General features: G+C 37.6%; 1 protein-coding gene and 1 non-coding gene across 2 annotated transcripts in view; both read right to left on the bottom strand.

Annotated features, from left to right (window-relative positions):
* The window catches only part of RAB3GAP2 (RAB3 GTPase activating non-catalytic protein subunit 2), a 100,446-nt gene that overhangs the window by 37,290 nt on the left and 40,086 nt on the right, over positions 1 to 23,070 (bottom strand). The window contains exons 4-17 of the mRNA XM_014838706.3: positions 22,251 to 22,332; positions 20,682 to 20,729; positions 20,528 to 20,603; positions 20,103 to 20,204; positions 15,473 to 15,572; positions 13,125 to 13,223; positions 6,290 to 6,438; positions 5,376 to 5,455; positions 5,159 to 5,248; positions 3,641 to 3,780; positions 1,515 to 1,731; positions 802 to 945; positions 492 to 574; positions 80 to 144 (exon numbers count right to left, since the gene is read on the bottom strand). Of these exons, the coding sequence (XP_014694192.2) occupies positions 80 to 144; positions 492 to 574; positions 802 to 945; positions 1,515 to 1,731; positions 3,641 to 3,780; positions 5,159 to 5,248; positions 5,376 to 5,455; positions 6,290 to 6,438; positions 13,125 to 13,223; positions 15,473 to 15,572; positions 20,103 to 20,204; positions 20,528 to 20,603; positions 20,682 to 20,729; positions 22,251 to 22,332 (1,475 nt within the window). The remainder of the gene's footprint in view (positions 1 to 79; positions 145 to 491; positions 575 to 801; positions 946 to 1,514; positions 1,732 to 3,640; positions 3,781 to 5,158; positions 5,249 to 5,375; positions 5,456 to 6,289; positions 6,439 to 13,124; positions 13,224 to 15,472; positions 15,573 to 20,102; positions 20,205 to 20,527; positions 20,604 to 20,681; positions 20,730 to 22,250; positions 22,333 to 23,070) is intronic.
* On the bottom strand, positions 11,122 to 11,253 carry LOC123282324 (small nucleolar RNA SNORA36 family). The gene has a single exon (XR_006522397.2). It is a non-coding gene; the product is annotated as a small nucleolar RNA SNORA36 family (small nucleolar RNA).

Below are 23,070 nucleotides of genomic sequence, written 5' to 3'. Positions count from 1 at the left end.
AAATAGGGAAAAAAGGTTTTCTTAAGAGGGATATGGGAAAGCTACTCAGCAGGATGGTTCATATATTATAAATGCTTACCTGTTTTTTGGTTGCAGGGTACTTAATATCAAGAATTAATTCCTTTATTTCTGTTTCAATCAAATCTAGAAAGAGAAAATTAACCAAAGTAAATTTTTCACTTCTATTACACGTAAACTTTATTCTGGAAGAAAAATGCACATATTTGTACCATCAGTTTACAGGATTTCTAGGTTCTCTCAGAAATTACTGTTTCACTGTTACAAATTTTAACCCTCCCTAGATGGCACACTTCATCCTTACAAAGCAATTCCAGTAAAAAGTACAGGTGATTACTGGTACCTCACCTCACTCCAAAAAGGAGATGCAATAGCTCACAAACATACTGGAGTGTTTTGATTGCTCCATTTAGAATATTCTATTAAAAACGACATAACAGTATGCTTTCTTCTTTCTGTTAAACGGTACCTACCGAGGCTGGGAGATTTTGTTTTCAGTAAGGCTCCTAGTTTCTTAACTAAGTGCATGTCCTTGGCTCGTTCACTCTTCTTATCACTAAAACAATAAATACAACAAATTCTTACAGAATGTGAAACTGTTTTCCTTCTAATTTTCACATGCTCCAAATTTCTTTTTCCTTCATATTCTTCCTATTTAACTTTAAAGGTATCAGTCTAATGAGAAAAGAAAACAAAACAATAACCGCAAAACAAATCGCAAAATAAGGGAGTAGGCAAAGTCAGCAAAGGGACATTAATAAGCAGACACTCCGTTAACCTTACCTCAATGCTAAATGGAAAGGGACATTGACTGTTTTCACACCTCCAGACACTGGATCAACAAGACAGATCTGGTAAGTCTGTGGCTGCCAACTCTGACTGGTAACATTATTTAAGCCCATTATTTTATAGCCAGGATACAGAAGCCTGAGGAAATCACATACCAACATGGTAAAAAATACTAGAGAAAGAAGAAATTCCCAAAGCTGCTTTTATTATAGCTAAGGACCCCTACATTATCATCAATTCAGGAGCATTAATATGGCAAATAAATACTGATACCAAAAATATAAGTAAAGTAGAACTTGACTGGCTGAGTTCTATCTTGTTAAAATGTGCTGGTAAATTAAAGGAACACAATCAGGCCTCTGCTGCAACGGCAAACAAGGCGTCACCCCTCTTAACATCATCACCAGGGGAAGCTGAAGGAATCTTTCCTTCGGAGCCTCCACGGCGTAAGCAAGGGATGGGGAGAAACGGCGGCACCAAAGCTGACTTTAATTCAGCAGCATATCATGCCTGATTTTCAATAAGATTCCTTCATTATTAAATACTTAATCCTTAATTACATACCAAGTGCTTGCAGGAAAAACCACAATAAAGAACATTTCAATTCTCAAACAACCTGCAATCTAATAAGTAGCTTTAATAAAAGCTTCCCTTTAATAAAAGCATTCCTGTTTGTAACCAGGAGAACGCCAGGGGCTGCAGCTCACCTGCAGTGTTTTCCCACGTTGAAGGCGCCTACTCTAGGCCCCTGCTGTGTGCTCCACACTTCTAAGATTCCCCTTCTTGGCGCATAGATCACGAGGAACTGAGCTACTCGACTTGGACCCTGTGTGTTCCCAAAGGGGGAAAAATCTACTTTCTCCGGTACTCTTTCGTGGAGGTCCTCTACAATCTGGATCCAACCAGTCTGTGCATCCCGATACCCTTGGAGACAGAGGAAAAGCAAAGTTAATTAGTTTATTTATCTAAGTGCAATATCGGCCTTCTGAAGCACTCTGGGATATTTTTCTTGGCGGGGGGGGTAGTTAAGAAAGGCTATAACAGGGAGGGCACAGAGGGGGAAGTGGTGTACCCACAACATGACTAACAAAAATGTACAACTGAAATCTCACAAGGTTGTAATCTATCATAACATTAATAAAAAAAAAAAAAAAAGAAAAGCTATAACACCATGTTATCTTTTTATTATGAAATATCTTAATCAGAAAATAGTAATAATTATAATAAACACTGAGTTAATCACCAAGTCTTATAACATCTTAATATTTTGCTATAATTGCTTCCAATCACTTTTTTTCTTTAAAAACACGAATCACTGAAACCTCATGAGTACCCTTCCCTGATCCCATTCCCTTTCCTCCCTCTCTTCAAAAAATTCTGGGGTTTTTATCAGGTTTGGATTTAAAACAAAAGTCCAGTTAAAATATAAGAAAAAGAGCAAACTGATTTCCTGCTATTCCAGTCCCCAGGTGGTACGCAGAGAGAGGGAAAACATGGGCTGTAGAGGGATGGGAGGAAGCTCCTGCAAGTGAGAAGAAAGACACAGCTGACGCTGTCTTCCATTTAGGGTGGTCCTTCTCACAGGTAATTGATCCCTCTCTCCCTCTCTCCTCGGTATGGGGAGGACACTGACTGCACCAGCCCCAGAAGGACAGACAACAATGCCAGCAATAAGATCACCATCCTGGATCTGGACCAGTTGGCACACCTATGTCTTCTATATTCTGGAAAAGTCTTGCTGAGAAGATACTCTTGAGGTTATTTCAGAAGACAAACACCAAGGAGAAATGATGTATCTGCAGCACGGAAACTTATTTCTACAGACACAAACACGTGGCAGGCAAACACTGCAGGAATTCTTTGGCAAGAAGGTGATAGTGGACTCAGTCTGGTCCAGAGTAACGTAATGTCCTTGAATCCATTACTCCTCACATTGTTAAGTACAGACCACATGGCACCAGAACTGTAGTTTCCAAACAGGCGTCTGTGCTGACACGTTACTATTCTGGATGATTCCAAACAATGTATTCTCCACTTCTTCCTTAGTCAAGGAGGTTTTATTTTGTTCTGGTTGATAATGTGCCTACATATTTTCAAGTCTCCCTTATAGTTAGGTATGACCATGTGACTAAGTCCTGGACAATGTATTTAGAAAAAGGTTGGAAGGACTTCAGGAAGTATCTTCAAAATGGACTGACAGTTGACAGTTCTTCCTTTCCCCTTCTTTCTTCCTGGAATGCAGACAGGAGGGCTAGAGCTCCAGCAGCCATCTGTACCATGAGATAACTTTGAGCGGGGAAGCTACACAGATGGAGACTGGGTTCCTGAGGATATCATATCAATCCTTTACTGGGGTCTGTTATTAGCAGCTAAATGCAACTCCTAACTGGCATAGTTACCAAGAAGCTAAGTGAACTGACCCAAGCATATGGATATGGAAGTCAAGTCAGCAAAGATGGATTTTGCTAGGTTTTGCTTACTTAAATCCGAAAGACTTGGCATTATATATTTGAGGAGAACATTTCACTCAAGTACAGCCTTGAAAAGTGGAATGAATGTAGCAGGGGCAAGAAACTGAATTCAGGAAATGACAGTGAGAATGGAAAGAGGTTAAAAGTCCCTAAAAGTTGATCAGACTTAAAGGATACATCAACTGGACAACTAGATCAAGTGTTGCTGATCTGAGTTCATGTCCAAAAACAAAAACAAAGCATAAACATAAAGGAGTAAGTAAACAGTTTTATCAACCAGAAGCTAAAGGACGATCATGTTGCTCAACAACTGGGGTAAAAGGAAAATCCACTTTCTTTCTGGATGTTTTGTAAGGAAATACCTTTCCACATGCGTATTGCAATTCCTCTAGCTACATCCAATAGAATAACTCTGCCAAAATCATCTGTCACTGCTGCCAGTGTGTTACATGGAGACAGACATATACTTTCACCATGGCGTCTAGAATCTGGAAGTCCAAACCTGATATTTAAAAGAAAATAAAAAGCTCAAATCACATTCCAATCTAGAAATATATAACAGAATAATAAAATGCACAAATAAAATAGGCCAAATTTGTTTTTATATGAACTTTGCATGGACTAATAGTTAACTTATTAACTAATCATAGCTGATATTTTGCATTATAAAATACATAAAGAAGTTTCTTCTACTATAAAATGAAAACATGTTTTATTTCACAGATTTTCTATATAGAAGTCCACAACCTTATATTTTTAGAGAACATCAAGTATAACTATCTTTCCTTGACTGAGTGGTAGTCATGTCACAGGAAACATCATCTTCACAACCAACAAAATTTTAGAATGCTTTGCCTCCTACACAGGCATCTTTCATCTATTTTAAGTTCTTATTCCTAATCTGTTCTCTTTTTTGCTAGATTTCATATCTTGCTGACACCAATGTATCTGCCTGAAGCAAGAACTTTCCTTCTAAATAGTTCTCTCCAAACTGCTCTTAGTCTATAACCAATCTTATTAGAACTGTGAGTAAAATAAAAGTACAGAGGTACTGAGCAAGGACCCAGAGAGTTCACTTTCAGAAAAGTCCCTGAGACCAAGTGCGCAAACTTTCTTACATCTATTTGGATGCACAGGCCATTTGGCTTGTTTCTTGATTCTTGCATGAATTTAGAAGATGTGATGTGTTATAACATTTTAAAATAAGATGAAAAAACCTTAGAAGATAAATCTCAAGAAATTTTAATAACAGATAATTAGCTATATTTCTTTAGTTGAAGACTATCTAAAAAAGGAAGTTTTTATTTTCCTTCATGGTAGAACTTTATATTGGGTAATAAAAAATGATTTAAAAAATAAAATCAAGTAAAAACCACGCCTTTCCCCCCCTAAAACCTGATGAATACACTAGATATCCCGCAGCCCTGCTGAAGTAAGCAAGGAGCACAAACCAGCATTCTAAAAAGTGCCTGAATGCACATGACACCCGTTTTTGTTTTTTTAAGAGAAATCACTAGGTACTTTTGAAGTTTACACAGCTTACTGACAAACTAAACCTTTTAAAGAAAGAAATTCAACAGCTCTCACAAAACTAATTTTCCTGTACTTAAGCTAAGTTCATAGGTGTTTGTAAAAAAGCAGACTCCACAGATAGCAACTGAGACCTATCACATCACAGGGAAAGAGCTGTGAACAAAATGGGCAAGAACCACTGTCCTCATGGAGTTGCCTTCTGGTGGAAAAAATATCCCACATGAATGACTTTCAGAAGCTCCAAAGACTCATGAGATCAACAAATCCATTAAGCACACTGAAGGACCATAAACTGCACAGTACACTTCTAAACATATGAAAATTCAAGAAGAGCACGATGGACTTGCCTTACAGCTAATGGGGTGGCTGGTTCCACCTTGGGCTTTTGCTTTTGGACAGCTTCTTCTTCGTGCTTACTTTTCCAACCAAGCCAACCACTGAAAAGAAAGAAAGCTTAGAATAAAAACAGCGCTTCCAGCGTTTCAAAGTGCAGACTCTCAAAATATATTAAAACCAAGCTAGACACAAATTAGATAATTTTCAATGTAATTGTTATGTAATTACCTGGCAGCATTAAATAGAGCTGAAGTGAGTTTACTGGCAACTGCTAGTGCAACATGAGATAACAATGGCTGTGTGCTGCCCTGAAAAACAGAACATTTGAAAGCAAACAGCTACCACAGAAACAAAATATACTTTCTAAATAACGCTTACTTTAAAAAGTTTTGAAAAGTTGTAAAGGCTGGACTAGCAACAATATTCAGCATCTTTTGGAGGGTACCATAAAAACTTTATTTTAGGAGGTAGCAGTATAATCAAAAGTTTTAACTGTATAGTTTAAAAGTAAAATCATTAGTAGTCTTTCATCTTTTAGGATTTCCCTCTTTAAATCGTAATTTAATTAAAAAAATTAAACTAGGACATTAAGATGGCATTATTCTAGCAGAAGTATGGATTTCATCTACACACATCTTTTCTCTTTTTGTTAAATATATATTTTTATTAAAGTAAAAAGATAGTTTAGACAGTTCTGAGAAGTGTGCTTTTTAAACAAGAAATAAGAGCTGCCAGATCCAACACCTAACTTTCCCATATTTTAGTAAGCAATTATACCAACTAAGCTGGCAGCTTTTTCTGTCTTTACAATTCTTCATTTGCTCAAATCCTTGGTGGGGTGACATCATTAACAGCCCCGAGTTTCTAACTATTGTACCAGTATTTAAAGACCACTCAACTGTCCAAGAACTCAGGGCATCAGAATCAAAGAAGTTTGTTTGTTTGATATTGATTTTAGCACCTTTTCAGTTAATCTAAAGAATTTAGAAGAAAGTGAGTTGGGACTAATTTTAGCTTAAATTGAAACGTAGAAATGTAAAATGCTTAATCTTTCTAAGGCTAAGTTACCATATCCAATTTGCAGACAAGTTGAAAAATCAAGTAAGGATGGCCTTACTTAGGATCAGCGACGAAATGCTTACCTCTAAAGCATAGAAGAAGCCAGTAAATGGACTGGACCCTACAGTGATATACTGAGACATGGCGGGTGGACTGTTTTTAATTGCTGCATTAAATCCACCTATATTGGAGGCAGTCTTCATTTGATCAAAAGGGGACAGAGTCATAATACCTAATGATAACACAACAACAACACGTGATTTGAACACAGTGAAATGACACTGTCATTGTAGGTCATTAAATTTTTACTTCATTCTAAGATGCTAACTGCTTAGTTTTATTTAACAGACAAAAGTCAGTTTTAAAAGCTACAAAATCGATGTCATAAAATATTCATAAGATATTAGAATTGCCATCTATCATTTCCCCTAAGCTATTAAAAAACAAAATTTAAATATCAATTTTTTAAACAGACACAAAATTCAATGGTACAAGAAGTGTATAGTCCACCTATACCTCCAGGTATCAGTTCACACCTTAGAGGCAACAATTGATACAGTTTCTTATGCTGCTTTCCAGAGACGTTGTACATATATAAATGACAGCACATCAAATAAAGTGACGTGTGCCTTGGTTTTTTTTCTTTAATAAAATACCAAGGAGACATGTCTCATTCTTCTCAGTCACTCAGAGCATCCCACTGTGTGGCCATACTATAATTGATTTGACCTACTGATGTTCACTTAGGTTGTTTCCCATCTTTTGCCACTACAAATAATGTTGCAGTATATATCCTTGACATGTCTTTGCAAATCCATAGAGGTCTACCTGTTTGGTAAATTCTTATTAACAGAAGTGCAGGCTGAAAGATGATCTATATTTTAAAAAAAATTTAAGTATTACTCCACTGCATTCCATAGAGGTAGTGTTAATTTACACTCCTGCCAAGAAGGTGACACAGCATCTGTGCTCCCATACCCTTCCCAACACAGTGAAAACAAACACTTTCAAATATCTACTTCGTGGTCCAGAAATCCCCACCCATTTATAATGAAGAGCCACTTTTCATTTCCCCAAGGCTCTGGGAGCACAAGCAGACAGACTGAATGCCGACATCCACACGCCTATGTGGAACAGCCGAGGAAAAACCAGTGTTATCTAAATTCACCTGAGTGGCAGGGAGAGAAAGACGGGGAGGATCTAGGAAGTAAAGATCTGCTGCTAGATTCCAACACATGTGGATTCAGGCAGTGCCTTCAAACTTGGGTACTCACATGGTCCATGAAGATACCTGGTTGAGAGGTTCTGAACTCAAATATACTATACGATGGAACATTATTTATCCTACTTTTCATTTATAGGTACTGCCTCTACTTTGCCTGCAAACAGTCAAAAAATGTACTCCTCCTGAAGAAAAGTTCTGGGAAAGGAAATAATTTTAGGAGTTCATAAGCAAACCATTTACTGGATTTAGGGATAAAAGGGATCAAATAATCTTGTAAAAGTTGGATGACTCTGAAAGATGAGAATGCTTGTCTCACATTCATGAATGAATACATGATTCAACACACAAAATGTTTTCACTACATGATAAAATTAGCATAAGTCTTGCCTGACTCTACCAGAACAAAATCAAAAGGGTGAACTGTGTGGCATATAAATTGAAATTTAAGTTTTAACATAACTTCTCTTCATACTCCTATACACTATAGGTGGGAGTATATGTTGCTACAAGCTATCTAGAGGACAATTTTGTAATACATATCCAAAATTTTAAGTGAATTTATTACAAAGAGATGGCTGATCCATTCTTTCCATCTTACCATTAGTGATCTTTTTCTTTCCACATTTGTCTACTTTCAATGCTATACCTTAGATACTGTCATCATCAATTATATATTCTTTGAAACCTTGATATCAAACATATCACCTTTTGACCACCACCTCTTAGTTTTCCATCTTAATTACTCTAGTAACTTCCTGTAATAATTCCACAATTTCATTAAGAGTTTCAATTCATTAATCCTGCTATTTTTCACTATTTATCAAGCAATTCTTGTGATCACTTCCCTTGTTCTTAGATTTATGTTCCACCATAATCAAAACCCACCACTCCCCTGTCCCGTTCTCCCTCTACACACTTAGCCAGCTAAATCTCAACCTTTGTTGACCTAAACTGTCTGCATTCTCTGCTGTTTGCAGCAAAACAGCTGATGATTGCCAGAGAAAAACACCACATCTGGGTTTCAAAGGAAGGACCACAAACAAATGGGTATAAAAGACCAGCCCCAAATCCTACTATACTCCTTGACCCCTTCCCATGTCCCCAGTCCCTTGAAATCTCTTTGTTGAAGAAACCAGGCTGTTTGACACTGATTTCCCAAAGTCTAGGTTTTGCTGACTGCATTCCTGTACATTATTCAACATTCTGTCCTGTTCTCTATACTGCAGCAAATTGGTGGACTCTACAGGACTGTTGTCTTTTGAATCCCCAATTTTAGCATTATTTTTCATTGACTTAAAGTAAATGAAGATACAGCTTATTTACAGGTCTTCCTCTTCTCCCCATAACCTTCTAATAAACCCATATCTCAATTTTTTTTACGAAATTCACATTCACTGTTTTCATTATTAAGAATGCTGTAAACATTACACACTGCGGCGACAGGCTGCCTACTGTAACTACATTTTCTTAGATGTGAATTTTTTTTTCCTGCAGTTATCGTTACCTTGTCATTTAGGGTTTTCCCTGAATGTCTGAGGCCTTCCTACACTTTGAAACATCTTAAATTTCCTCTTAATATAAATTTCCATAAAGTCAAACTCATTGGATAATTTTCTAGGTCTAATATAGTGGTTAAAGAAAGCCTCTGACAAAATGATACTTGTACAGAGACCTGAATGGAGTGAGGGAGAGAGCCACGTGGCTAGCTGGGTAAAATTTTCCAGGCAGAAGGAGCAGCAATTACAAATGCTCTAAAGCGGGGGGATGCTTGGTGTGTCAGGGGAACAAGGAGATCAGCATGGTAGAACACAGAGGTGGGGGCTGCTATAGGAGATAAGGTAAAAGAAGTACCATAAACAAGACAACGTCAGGCCTTGTATGCCATTGTAAGGCTTTTGGATTTTATTAGGGATAAGATGGGAAGCCATTATAAGGTTGTGAACAGAAGAGTGACAAAAATATTATTTATATTTCAAAATAATCACATTAGATGCTAACTGGTGAACAGATTGTAAAGAGGGAAAAAAGGAAGCAGAAAGACCAGTTAGAATTTTTTTCCTCAACAGTTCAGCCAAGAGATGACAGTGCTTGGACCACTGTGCTAACAATGGCGAAGATGAGAAGTGGTCACATTCAGGACATACTGGGGTAGAGGCAAAAGATGGACTGGATAAAGAACACGAGAAAAAGACAAGAGTCAAGGATGACTCTAAATCTTTTGGTGTGAACACGAGAACAAGAAGAGAGATGATAACGGAGACAGAAGAAAAAAAGGAGAGAGAGATCTGATGGGAGGAAATCAAGAATTCTGTTTTGTATATGTTTAGTCTGGACACCCAGGTGGAAACATTCAGTAGGAGTTGGAAAATGAGTATGAAGTTTAAGGAAGAGGTTAGGACTGGAGATAAAAATGGAGATGCTGTGATTTGAATTCTTGTTCTTGTGCTTCTGATTTTTCAAAGTAGGGGGTGGAAATACTTTTTTTTAAACCTACCCCAATCTGGCTTTCATCTTCACTGTTCCACTTAAACTGCTCATATCAGAGTCAATGAAGAGCTTTATGTTATCAAATCCAATGGACTTTCCCCCTTTCTTGAATTCTATGAAGCACTCCACAGTTCACCACTCCCTCCCAAATATATACTGCTAATCCAGACTTCCTCTCTGAGCTTCAGACTCATATATTTGACTGTCTACTTGACACCTCCACCTGAACGTATAATTGCATCAGAAGTTAACCTGTGAAGAACATGACTCTCAATTTGTCCACCTCAAATCTCTTCTTTCTCCTTATTCTCATTTCAGTAAACAGTCTAATCATCTACTCATTTGCTCAAATTTAAAAACCAAGAAATCCCCGAATCTTTCCTTTCTCTCATTTCTCAAATCCATTCCTTAGCAAGTGCAAAACATATCTCAAATCTATCTACCTCTCTCCAACTCCACGGCCTCCACCCTAGACAAAGCCGTCTCTCTCTCTTATTGAAACAAACTCCTTACTGGTCTTCTTGCTTTCACTTTTTATTTTACAAACCTCCCTCTAAAAAGCAGTCAGAGGGATATTTTTAAATATCCGGTACCTAGAATCCATCAACAACATCCACTGCATTCAGGATAAAATCCGAACTCCTCATCCCTATGTGATCTGACCCAAGTTCTCACCTCCAATCTTACGTCGGCCCATTTTCCTCTTAACTCTTTACAGTCAAGTCCCACTGACCTCCTCTCTGTTTCTTTAACACTCAGGTCTTGAGGCCCCGCAAGCTTACTTTTTTGCTGCTCCTTTCTCCGAGAGTGCTCTTCCTCCACCTCTTTACATAACTGGCTCTTTCTCATCCTTCATGTCTCAGTCTGAATGTCACTTCCCTGGAGAGGCCTCTCCTCATCTGTCTACCTACAGTACCCTCTTCCTTTACTCTCCATCATAACCCTCTGCTTATTTTCCACATGACCCATACTAACATTTTGATATCACCATATTTATTCATTTGGTTTGTTTATTGGTTGTCTCCACACTACCAGAGTGTAAGCTTGATCAGGGCAGGGGTCCGTCCTGTCTGCCTTGTAATTTCTAGCACCAATATTCGCACCTGGGACATAACAGGTATTCATTTATTTGTTGAATGCATTTATCACACCTTTATATAAAGACATACATACAATAAAGTTCATTGTACCCTTTTTTTCCGACTTTGTAGGCTAGGAGATAAATGAATAGAGTAATATTTTCTATCCAATCAGTTTTCCTAGCCTGTTTCAATGTTCCAAAGTCTAATTAACAGAACAGGGAGGCTACCCTGAACTGCACTCAACACTTTGGAGACAGCATTTTTATGTTAGCAAAAAAGTAAAGACGAACTGAATGACTATAATAAGGTGTTTATTACAGAGTTTTCCATATAAGAACACGCGACAATAAACTAAGGTGGTCTGTGTATCAGATATCTCCTGTTTGACCCTCTAGATTCACACTCCTTCCTTTTCCCCCTGCTTCTCCCAGGGGCCAGTGTGTGTAGATTATGCTGACTTCCACTTGGGTTCAGACAATGGGAAGCCCCATCAGGAGATCAAAGAAAGAAACGAGAATGAAGTCATGGTATCTATTTCCCTGTGACCCTTGAACAGAAGTCATCCTGCTCTTAGGGCGTTGATTTCACTCACTGTCTCCACGTTCTAGAACTGCTCCCAGCTCTCATCCCTGTAGGTCGGAAAGTGGTTAACAGCTGGGCTGCTCAGAGTCCTAAGATACTGTACTACCCCCTGTGGTTGTCCTTCATCCACATCTTTATAAATAGTTTCTCTGTGAATAACATCTTTCAATTATCCCACATCAAGGATGCCATCTGTCTTCTGTTAGGACCCTGATAAAATGCATATTTAGCAAAACTGATGTGAAAAGTTCTTCATAATATGTTGATTAGGAAAAAGACTTTAATATAGTCGGCAGCATTTAATCTTATTTGCGGAAACACATCTCTCCGCATAACCGTACACATATTACATGCACTCACACACACGTCTGTAAAGATGTTTGTCGAAATGCCAACGGTGCGTATCTCTGGATGGTAGGATTTAAGGGGTATTTTTCCTTTTTCTTTTTCTCTTTATATATTTATGGACTATTTGAATTTTCAACAAGCATATACTATATTGATAAACAGAAAAAAATACATATACATTTTAAAATAGAATTTCCTTCTTCTCCATCCCCATTTCTACTACCTTAATTCAGAAGCCCATTACCCCTTACCAAGATTATTATAGCTTCCTTACTGCACCTAGTTTCTAGTCTTGACCCCTACTCTGCAGCCTCAAAACTTCCACCAGAGTGATTTTTCTAACAGGCTAAGTGATAATATTCTCTTGCTCAGAAATTTTCAATGGCTCTCAAAGTGGCTAGGAGAAAGACCTAAATTCCTCTGCCTAGTATATTAGACTCTTCAAAATCTGCCTCCTATTTACATATGTGGCCTCACTCTTGCCAGCTCACCTTGGCACCTTTTGTTTTTCTGGTACACAATGCACTTCCACCCCAAGCCTACGTACACAGTGGCAGGAATGCCTCCTCTGTGCTTGTTCTGTTGGTCAAGCCCTGCTCATTCTTTCAATCTAAGGTTAAAGTCAACCTCCTCTTCCTGATTTCCCCCAGTGCCCCTGATTTCTCTGCTCCCACTCTAGCTGGTCCACGCGTCTACTACCACAATCATTATGCTGTGCTACTATAACTAGTTTCTTACATTTCCTCCAACTAAACTTAGCTGTCCTGACAGCAGGGACCATGTCTTTTCATCTCTGTATTCTCAATGCCTAACACAGTAAGCCTTGAAGTACTGGTTGCAAGAAGAAATCTACTTTTATCTATATTCTGCTGGTCTAAAGGTTACATTTTTAGAAGACTGATCTATATGATAATTACATGGATTAAACTTGTCCACAGAAAAATTAAGTCAAATGGTGAATGACTTAAAACTGTACAATAATGCTGCTGAGGGCATAACTATTAAAACTGCTACCATTTCCTAAAGACATAAACCTACGATAATCTCTAAGTATGAACTAACTTCCAGATGTCTCACTAAAGGGAATGCATTTTCTTTTCACATAAGAATAAATGTACATTTCTAAAATAAGATACTTCAGCAAAAAAAAAAAAAGCAGCAAATTCTGTAAGAATTTGAACTAGTAATGCTTACCAATACTAGCATGATCAATAATAGTGTCAATATCTTGTAGACCCCATTTCTTATAAGCTAACGGTGGTGGCTGTATGTTCTCATTGCCTGATGCTGCAGCTGTCAAAGACAAAAATCAGACAATCCAAACTTAACTACAATGCATAAAATGAAGTTTTACAAAAAAATCATTAAAATTGTGATCATTTGACTTATTACTCTAAAATTTCAACTAATAATAATGAAGCAAGTTAATGTAAAAAGGCATAAAGTGAGATTTATTTATGCCAAGACAGTGCACATAAAATGAAAACACTACAAGAGTAAGTTGGCTGTCACAGGAGATTTTGGAACACTCAAGTAATTAGAAAAGACTATTAACAATTCTAGACTATTACTAAAATTTAAGATGAATTCAAGCTGCAATTGTAGTGAAACAAGCAGTTTCTCCCCCTTGAGAAAGACAGTGGATAAAATCCTGGGAACAGCAACCAGTGCCCTACTTGGTGAAAAACTAAAAACCTGATGCTCTATATGCCTGGCAGGAGCACACACACAGCAAGGTCTCTAAGGCAAGTAACCGAGGCCAGGCTTGATAGAAAGATAGCTTAACAGCAACAGCATCGCCAGAAAGAATTAACGCAATGCCGCTGTTAACCTATTTCCACCTAGTGAGTGAGTTATGAGAAAAAAAGCAAGTTACACCTTTTGCCATAGGTTTATGTAAATTCTCATGCATAAGAATACAGCTGGATTCTGGTTGCTTACTCTGGAAAGTGAAGAAAAGTACTTTAATAAAGAAAAATATAATCCTCTTGGGACTTCAGATTTGATAGTAAGGACAAGAAAAGAGAATTTTCCTACATCCCAAAATAAATGTCACAACAATTTGTGGCTAAGTAATTAGAATTCTTTTAGAGCAATTTACAGTAGGAGAGCACTAAACAGCTTACTTACTTCTTGGGAGACAAAATGGCTTTATGGTATTATACATAACAAAATAAACAGGAATTTAAATGCTGACAATACCAGGTATAACACAATTGTCTATTTCTAGTTTATTTTATTGACAGAATTATTATTTACAGAAAACTGCCAGTCTCTTTGGGCACTTATATTAAATGGTGACTATTTTAAATTTTCCCAAGAAAATGACAATGACAGTGGGCTGCATTTAAATAATTTAAAAGATTATGAAAATAGGTATAAAAATTCAAACGAACTCTGACTTTATAGAAAATCTTGTACTATTAAAGAACCACATAACCAAGACTTCAGGATTTTACCAATCACATCAACCCACTACAAAGACACTGAAAATTTTTCTAGTGCAATGTAAGATGCTGCATTTTTTTTCCCTATAGGAAGTTACTTTACACCTTACAGTTTAGTTCTGGATTTATGAACAACCTTTATGAATCTGCAAACACATCCTATTTAACTTATATTTCCAGGCAGCTGTCTAAATCATTTAAGAGTTAAACTTTGTTTTAGGGCCAATAAGGCCCTTCTACCCAAAACCAGAAGAGGAAGTCAGCACTAGTACTGGTATTTTCATTGGCTGTAATTAAGGCTTTTCTTCCTCATGTTTGAACATCTCTAAAACTGGGATCTTAAAATTGATGGTGTGTATTTCACTGGCAGCATTTTTGCTTCTTAGTGGTACATAAAATAACAGTGCATCTTATAATCAATAGCATCTTGAATTTAATGAAATACAATATCTTCTTCCAAAGACATAATAGCATCAGAATGTAAACTACAGGTAGTAAAAGTGAGAAGGTTTCACCCCCAACTCTGGAAATAATGTAGTTACCCATATGTACATTACGTTTAGTCCTCTAACCTCTCCATTCAGAAGTGTTCCAAGTTAGCCAAAAGAAACTGATATTCCGCCTGCCATAGGGAAAAATTCCCCTAAGACAATGGCATCTTTACCCCTAGTGAGGACAGAAGCCATGTAGAATCACAAGACTTTAGAATATTGGCCCCCTAGCTGCTGATCTAGTGAGAAATTTGGTTCCTTAGCTAGACGCAATTAAATTCCTCACCCCAATGTTGATTCTCAACACAGGCACAAATCTCTCTCGTCACGGGCCAAGACCTATCGCTGTGTCAGTGAAGAAAGCCTGTGCTGGTCACACTCTCCACTGGCAAATGTCAAGAGTGGTGATGATTCAGTCCTTGCCATTATCTTACTAAGCAATCTACCCAACAATGCGGTCCCATTTTTACAGCAGCAGGTTTTTTTCCATAAATCTAGTTTGAAAGACCTTTTTAATTTAGAGGACACATTTAATTTTCTAAGTAGGTTAAATTAAATAAGACGAACATCATCAGAAGTTAAATACATCTTACTAAAAAATTACCTTTTGCTACCTGATTTCGACAAGCACGAAGAGATTGAAAAAGGCTAAATCCGTCAATAGTCACAATGGCAGCTGGATACAAGATACTTAACTCTTCATTCTATTAAAGAAGTAAGAAAGAAGAAAATAATACATTTTCATCATAGCCAGATAAGCATATGTTTTTCTATTATACCCGAATGTCATGATTAATGAAAAATAAAAAATATGATGACTAAACCACTGTCAACTACCAACAGACGAACAATGTGAGGCAAAGGAACAGTAAAAATAAACGGAAAATTAATTTCAGAATGCGTTTTGGTCAAGGACTTAAAATTCTTCTCAAATATGAGCTTTTGTGCATGGTGAATAATACTTTCAGGACAGATGGTGAGATTAACAAAAAAAAGCATGTTTCATAAAAATGAAATATAGTTATTGTGCAGATAGGAAGAATACATAAAAGTAGAAAGAAGAAAAAAGGAAACTCATCTGAAATCCCAGACATGTCTCAGTACACATCCTTATACGCTTTTGTATGACACTATACCACACACAGTATTCTATGAAATGTTTTTTATTACTCAATAATATGTCAATGATATTTTTCCATTTCAATAAGTGAGCAAATCACTTTTTGTCATGGCTATGCAGTATTGCATTATATGTACCAAAATTCAGTTCACCACTTCTTACTGATGGACATTGACTTTGGCCTCCTGCTCCCACTCTTGCTCCCTACAGTCTATGCTCCACACAGCCAGCATGATCTTCGTGAGACACTGCAAATCAAACCACTCTCCTACTAAAACTCTCCAATGGCTTCCTCCTGCATTTAGAATCAAACCCGAATTCTTTAATCATGCCTGTAAGATCCGGCACATACCTCTAATGTCGTCTCTCCTTGCCCCTTGAATCACCTCAGTGCACCGAACGTGGCTGGACCTTCACCTCCCCGATCTTCACCTGCCTAATTCTTCTGATCACTCAGGTCTCAGCTCAAATGCAGCTACTCAGAGGGGCTGCTCCTGAGCCTCTGTCTCAAATAGCTTCTCCCTTCTCTTGCCACACTGCTATCTCATCAACATGATTACTTCCTCCACAGCACCTATCAGAGACCGGAATCATCTTCGTATCTCTATTGTTTATTGCTGGTTTCCCTCCACTATCCCCAAACAGTGAGCTCCATGAAAGCAGGAACCTTGCGTGCCTGGTTCATCAATTAATACATTTTCCTTATTATAAACATCACTGCAATAAACGTTCTTCTGTATGTATCTTTCCACATTACTTTCATGTAAATTCCCTCAAGTGGGTCTACTGGGTCAGGGAGTATTCACAATTTTTGTTTTCATTCACATTATTAAATTGCCTTCAAGAAAGTACCTATCACTTTATACTTCCACCAACAATACATAAGAGTGCCTGTTTCTCCATATTGTCACCAATAGTTTTGTTAATCTTCATCTTTGCCAACCGGAAAGGCAAAAAATTATCCAAATGTAACTGGTTATAGCTCTTAGATTATTATTAAGGTTCAAAATTTTATCATATGCTTTTTGACCAGTTATATTTCTTCTTTTGAGAATTGTCTTGCCCTTTTTCCACTGGATTAGTGGGCTGTTTCAATTTTTAAAAGAGATTTGTGGGCCACGAGGGGTGAGAGCCAGGGGGAAGGCAGCTGACTTGGGTGCTCACAGCTCACATAACCCGTCCACAAGGCCAAGCTTGCGCAGTTCATTGAGCATGACAGTGGGGAGAGAGCCTCCTCATTGCCTTCGAGGAACTAATCACTAGCAAGTCAATTATCTCCAAAAACAGATGGTCTTCCTCAAGATACTAATACAAACATCATGGTCCAAAAGCTACAGAAGTTGTGCTAGGTGACAGAGATCTTTGTGCAGAAGCCACAGAAGTTTCTGTAACATTCTAGAAAGAGATCTCTCTTTGGAATCTTCTCCCGCAATGACCCACTGTCACCCCTACTACACTCATCGCCCCCAAAATTGAACTAGAGGAAATCTGCTCCCATGTTTTTTAATAGATTTGGGAGTACAGAGAAGAAGCAGCCAAGATATAAATTGAGGTATCAGATCCAGAGGTGCTTATGCAGCATAGAGAGCAACAACAAAGACTTCTCTCTCCACGTTCAATAAGAATTATTTTTCAGCCAAAAGATTTTCGTCACTCACATAGCAAATAGCAAGCAAGTATTTAAATGATAATTACATTTTTCCACCAGCTCTAAAAAAAAAAGAGTATTAAAGACATAACCAAGCTTAAAGTGTCTAAAGAATCTTCACCATCCGGAGAATCTGTAGAAAAATGGTAAACAGATCTTGAGAGATAATCTTCAATGAACAGACATCTTCTTAGATTTCCAACAGCTCCTTCTTTGTTTCCTTCAATAGTTTCATCTTCTCCTATCTTTTTATGATGAAGTCTTCAGTTTTATCTACCCATATCCTCTGCTTGGAAGAATTTGTTCCTTATCCATGACTTCAACCACCACCTTCAATCTAGTCTTCGTCCCTAGACAGTAGTTCTGTATCATTGTACATGAACATAAGTGAGGCCATCTTGTTACGCTAAATGACCCCAGCCCCTCCTCTGTGTGACTACTCACTGCTCTGCACATACTCTAAAAGATTCACATGCTCTCCTGATTTATGGCCTCCGCCTACGTATGTACTCTCCTATAGCCTGATAAATTAAAACTTTGTTCTATGAGTTTCTACCAGGAACAGGCTGACCACAGGCAGGAAACACACCTACAAGATATTCATCATCACTGACAGGAGAAAAGGACAATGAAAGATCCTGGAGTCCGTCATGCCTGAAGGCTGACATTTCTAAACCCACTCCTGCCCATTTTGCCCCTATAACTGCCTCAAGATTCTGTAACCCTGGAAGATGGGTTTTTTGAGACATTAGTCACCTGTCTTCCGATTTGCTGGCTAATCAAATTAAAACTTCCTTTCTCGATCCCTAACTCGTTGTTATTAATTGGCTCAGATCACAGGGAGCAGAACGAGCCCGTTGTTCGGTAACATCATTACAGGCATACAGGTATTTTCACTTTATTTCCTACCATCATCTCAAACTCAACAAGTCCAAACCAAATTTAATAACCCTTATTTACTGCCAAAGCAGTCCTCTCTTTCAACTTTGTCAATAGCATTCCTCAGGATGGATATCTTAGAGGCAACTCATTTTTCTCTTTAATATCCTACATCTCTACACAATAACTAAGTCCTGTCAACTGTTCCTTTAAAATGATTTTTGTAGTGGTCCTTTCTCTCTTCCCACCACCATTACAGCCCTGGTTCCCAAAACTCCATGTCTATTACAGATAACTGAACAAAACAGGTAACTAACTTCCTCAATTCCAGGCACTCACAACTCCAATTCATCCAGAAGAAAGAGTCCTTCAATATCCCTTTGATGACCTCACTTCCTTCTCATAAATTTTAGCAGCTTCATTTCCTGAATCAATTCTGATTTTTACTTGGCTTTCAAATTTATGAAAAATTTGGCCACTCTGGCTATCCAAAAGTTTCTCATCTTTTCTAACATAGGTTTCTTTGTTGTCTCATACATAGTCCTACATTCGAACCTTCCTTCATTTCTCTCCTTACTACCTAAAATTCTTTCCCCTCTTTTCCCATTAACTAACTAAATTCCATACCCATTATTCAAAGCTTAGTTCAAATCTTGCCTCCTCAATGAAATTTTCTTTTATTGTCCTAGTCTTAACGGAGCTCCCCTTTCTCCAAATTTGTAGAGAATCTAGTCTGTCCATATAAATTAGCAATTAATTAGGTATTGCTTTATATTACTGATTAACTCATTCATAGGTATTAACAGGTATTAATCTAGTCTCTCTTACTAGATTGCTAAGTTTCTTCTATAGCTTCAGTCCCTATAGCTCCAGTACCTCTATCATACAATTTAAGTTGACATAGGCACACAATATATACATCTGTTTACTTGAAATCTTTTGAAGGCAGAGTAGCACAAAGAAGGATGGCATATTGTATAGTTTTGATTATGTGAGCCAAACAAAATCACATTGCTTTATGTGGCTCTACATTTATTTTTTGACTGTGAGATAATCAAAATCTCACACAGTACCTAGGAAGAAATGAAAACTGTGGAGAGCCTTAGATACTAAACAGTATTATTTTCTGTCAAGACCTTCAATAAATATAAAATATTTTCCACTATAAACAAAAACTTAACAACCACTTTTCTGAGAAACAGGTAAGTACAATGTAGTAGAAGTATTAATAGTAAGGCCAGAACTTTTTTCTTTCACTCTGTATAACTCTGACACCTAAATCCAAATAAAAAAGATATAAAGTTATATAATACCGCATTTTTGCCTTAAGTAGAAAGCTTTACCTTAATAAGAAAGCTTTTTTGGCTTCTGACTAAAGTGTTTTATTTTACTGTAGGACAAAACATACAATATTTCATTAAGTAAAAGCAACACTGGTATTCTTTACTCAGCTATAAATAGGTTATATTTCTAGAACATGACAGCACAGCGAACTGTGCCACAGACAAGGACATCTTTAAGTTTTCAGCCAATCAAGAGGGAAGAAGCTACTTCAAAGTAAAGCTACTGCACACTCTTTTATACTACCTGCTCGGTCACGCCAGGATGCCGTGGGATTTCATAGGTTCTGCATTTAAGCTGTAGCACTGGGTCCTCATTCAAAAGTTGTGCAAGCAAGAGGACACCACTCTAGGAGGAAGCACAGAGAAGAGCCCTGATCGTCTTCTTACCAATATACCTGAACAGGTATGGCCAGCAGAGAGCATCATTTCCCCAGCACTGTTTCATGGAGACCAGCGACTCTCTTTTTAGAAGAATACAGCTTCTCTTCTCCATAGCTTCTACCAGAACTTTCCACCACCACCCTGCTCCCCCCACCAGCCTCCACACCCATCAAGTATCAACTACACATTCCCAAGCAGCATCTAATGAGTCACAAATGGGTACCGTGGGGAGGGATGACTAAGTATCCCCGTCAGCTGGTGTTTTCTGAGTGCTGAGCACCGACTCACCTCGGTGTAGAAGCGCACGTAGCCTGAGGTAAAGCCCACCACAATGCAGGTCCAGTCAGGACGGCCAGTGGAACTCCTGTAACAGACGAAATTTATCACCTTCACGGCTCAGAAATCAAGGCAAAGAAAACGAATAGCTCTTATTTATCCTTACCTCTTTTGGCTTGCAAGTGGGATACATAGAGCACTGGTTACACATTCCCTGAAAACAAAAACAAAATGATATGCTTATCTAATGGATTTATCAATCACTTTTAATTCTCTGTAATTTAGTGTTAAAGGGCAGTAAGAGGAAGATGAGCTCTGCGGACCACGTTTATTCAATGCAAAATGTCAAAAATATAGTAAAACTCTACCATAAGTAGGGTCAAAAATTCATTCACATAAAAGGTAATGTCACATTCACTTGAGGTTAATAAAAAGCAGTATTTTTCATTCTGTATTGTCATGAAAAGCAGGAGAGTAAAAAAAAGCAAAACTTTACTATACACAACTGATTACATACAGAACTGAGAAAGGATCAACTGATCACCAGGCTGTCATTTCCCACTGGCCCCCTCTCCTCCACATCAGCTAAGAACTCGGGCAGAGGGTGGCAGGAAGTGTCAATCACATTTCTGCAGATTACACTATGCTAGAGACTTACTGTATTTCCAATTGGTTGGCTGCTTCTTTTATATTTTGCAGAAACTGCCCCTGATGACCTATTTCTAAGCACATGCTAGGTTGGATGTTCTTTAAGGGATTTTTTTTCTGACATGTAGATCTGAAAAATTTGTCAGGAGCTTAGAGACCAAGGCTCAAAATTAAAACAGCTTCAACTGACTGACGCTTATTTAACCTGTCAAACCTCAGGACCATCACTAGCTAATCCAAGAAATCACGAACACTCTTGCCCCATCCATCCTTTTAGGTAATCAATGAACAAAATTTAACCTTTTTGTTTGTTGTCTTTAAAGTAATCGAATCATTATGTTTACTTTGCATTTCTGACAGAAATTAAATGTCTTCAAAATGCTTAGACTAAATGACATAAAGAGAAGTATTATCATTTACTTTGATAAGAGTAGAAAACATTTCACTGAGCATCTGCAATGGGCCAGGCACACACTATAGCCTTCCATCTGGTTGTCTTTTATATAAATTCAAAGTCTGAAGAATCTTATTCATTCTGATCATGGTTTTCAGTTATAAAAATTTAACTGGAAACAGCTTTTGGCTCCAGGTTGCAGGCTAGCAGCTCCATCATGTAACCACACTAGAGATCTGGTTTTAAAACTTACTGGGTCAGTAGGAAACCTGAATATACCAACTTGCATTTCTGAAGTCTTTATGAGTTTAAGGATTAATGTAGCACTGTCCCCTTCAAGTACGAGCCCAGTGCTGGCAAAGCAGAGAAGACAATGACTGCCCTTGACTTTCTGGCTGAATGAAGTTAGTAATGGAGAACAGAGTGAAAAGACAAAACGTGGAAAGGATGTTATGGGATTCTCTCTGAACTCTTCTTCAAATCCTCTCCAAATGAGCATTTTTTTAAAAGTAATCACATGATGAGTAAAATTAAAATTTGCTGACTGAATCATGCTCTACAATCTCTAAAGTTGGGAAGAATATACATTTACTAAACATTCCAAATGATGAAGCTTCTTAATAGATTCACTTACAAGTCAAACAATTTCACGTAGCCATTTAACACAGAGACAAAAAATTAACTGGTACCTACCCTTCTTCAACGTTCAAAGACCCACTCCAGCCAACAGCAAACTGCATTTCTTCCTTTCCTTTATCACTATATTTCCATTTTGCTGAAAAAGTTAAGTTATATAAAATAACTTTAACTATAGCATACTACAACAGTAATTTCTAAATTTCACTCTTTCCCTTTAGAATGATGAGGACAAAGTTTATTTGTTCTGTATTAACTGATTTGGGTCTTTTCAGAAGCAAATATAAGATAATGTTTAAAATATTCTGTAAGATTTTAATAAAGTTCTATCAGTCTCCTAGCATTCAGTCTCTCCTTCCTCCAATTAAATCGATATCATGTTGTCACAGTTCTTGCAGAATAAACTTATTAATTCTTATGTACCACTGACATTTTATTTATAACACTACTTTTATCTTCAGATGGCAGAGAATATTTATCTATTAGATTTATGCTACTAGAGAGTAAATCTGCTTTGTAAGGCCATCTCATAAGCATTTTAAATAGGTTTTCATATCCTATGTACGCCCAAACTTTAACTGTAATCAAAAAAAATTATGACCTGAGAACTTATGCCCCAAATAGGAAATTACACTGTGAGTTTTCAAATTATAGCTGAAAATCACCTCACTCACATTATCACACACTAAGAAGGGGTCAGCGACCTTTTTAGTTCTAACTGCCCCTTACAAGAACTGTACCATGCCCAGTACTGCCTCTGCAGCACCACAGAGAGACAGCTAAAGTATCTGCAGCCAGGAAAGAAAGAAAGAAAGAGAGGGAGGAGACACAACAGAAAGGAAAAAGAAAGAAAAAAGAGAGAGAGAAAAATTTTAAA

This window comes from Equus asinus, chromosome 30 (genome assembly GCF_041296235.1).
Source record: "Equus asinus isolate D_3611 breed Donkey chromosome 30, EquAss-T2T_v2, whole genome shotgun sequence".
Classification (NCBI taxonomy): domain Eukaryota; kingdom Metazoa; phylum Chordata; class Mammalia; order Perissodactyla; family Equidae; genus Equus; species Equus asinus.
The sequence above is the reverse complement of the archived record's forward strand: the minus strand, read 5'-3'. Positions and strand labels throughout refer to the sequence as shown.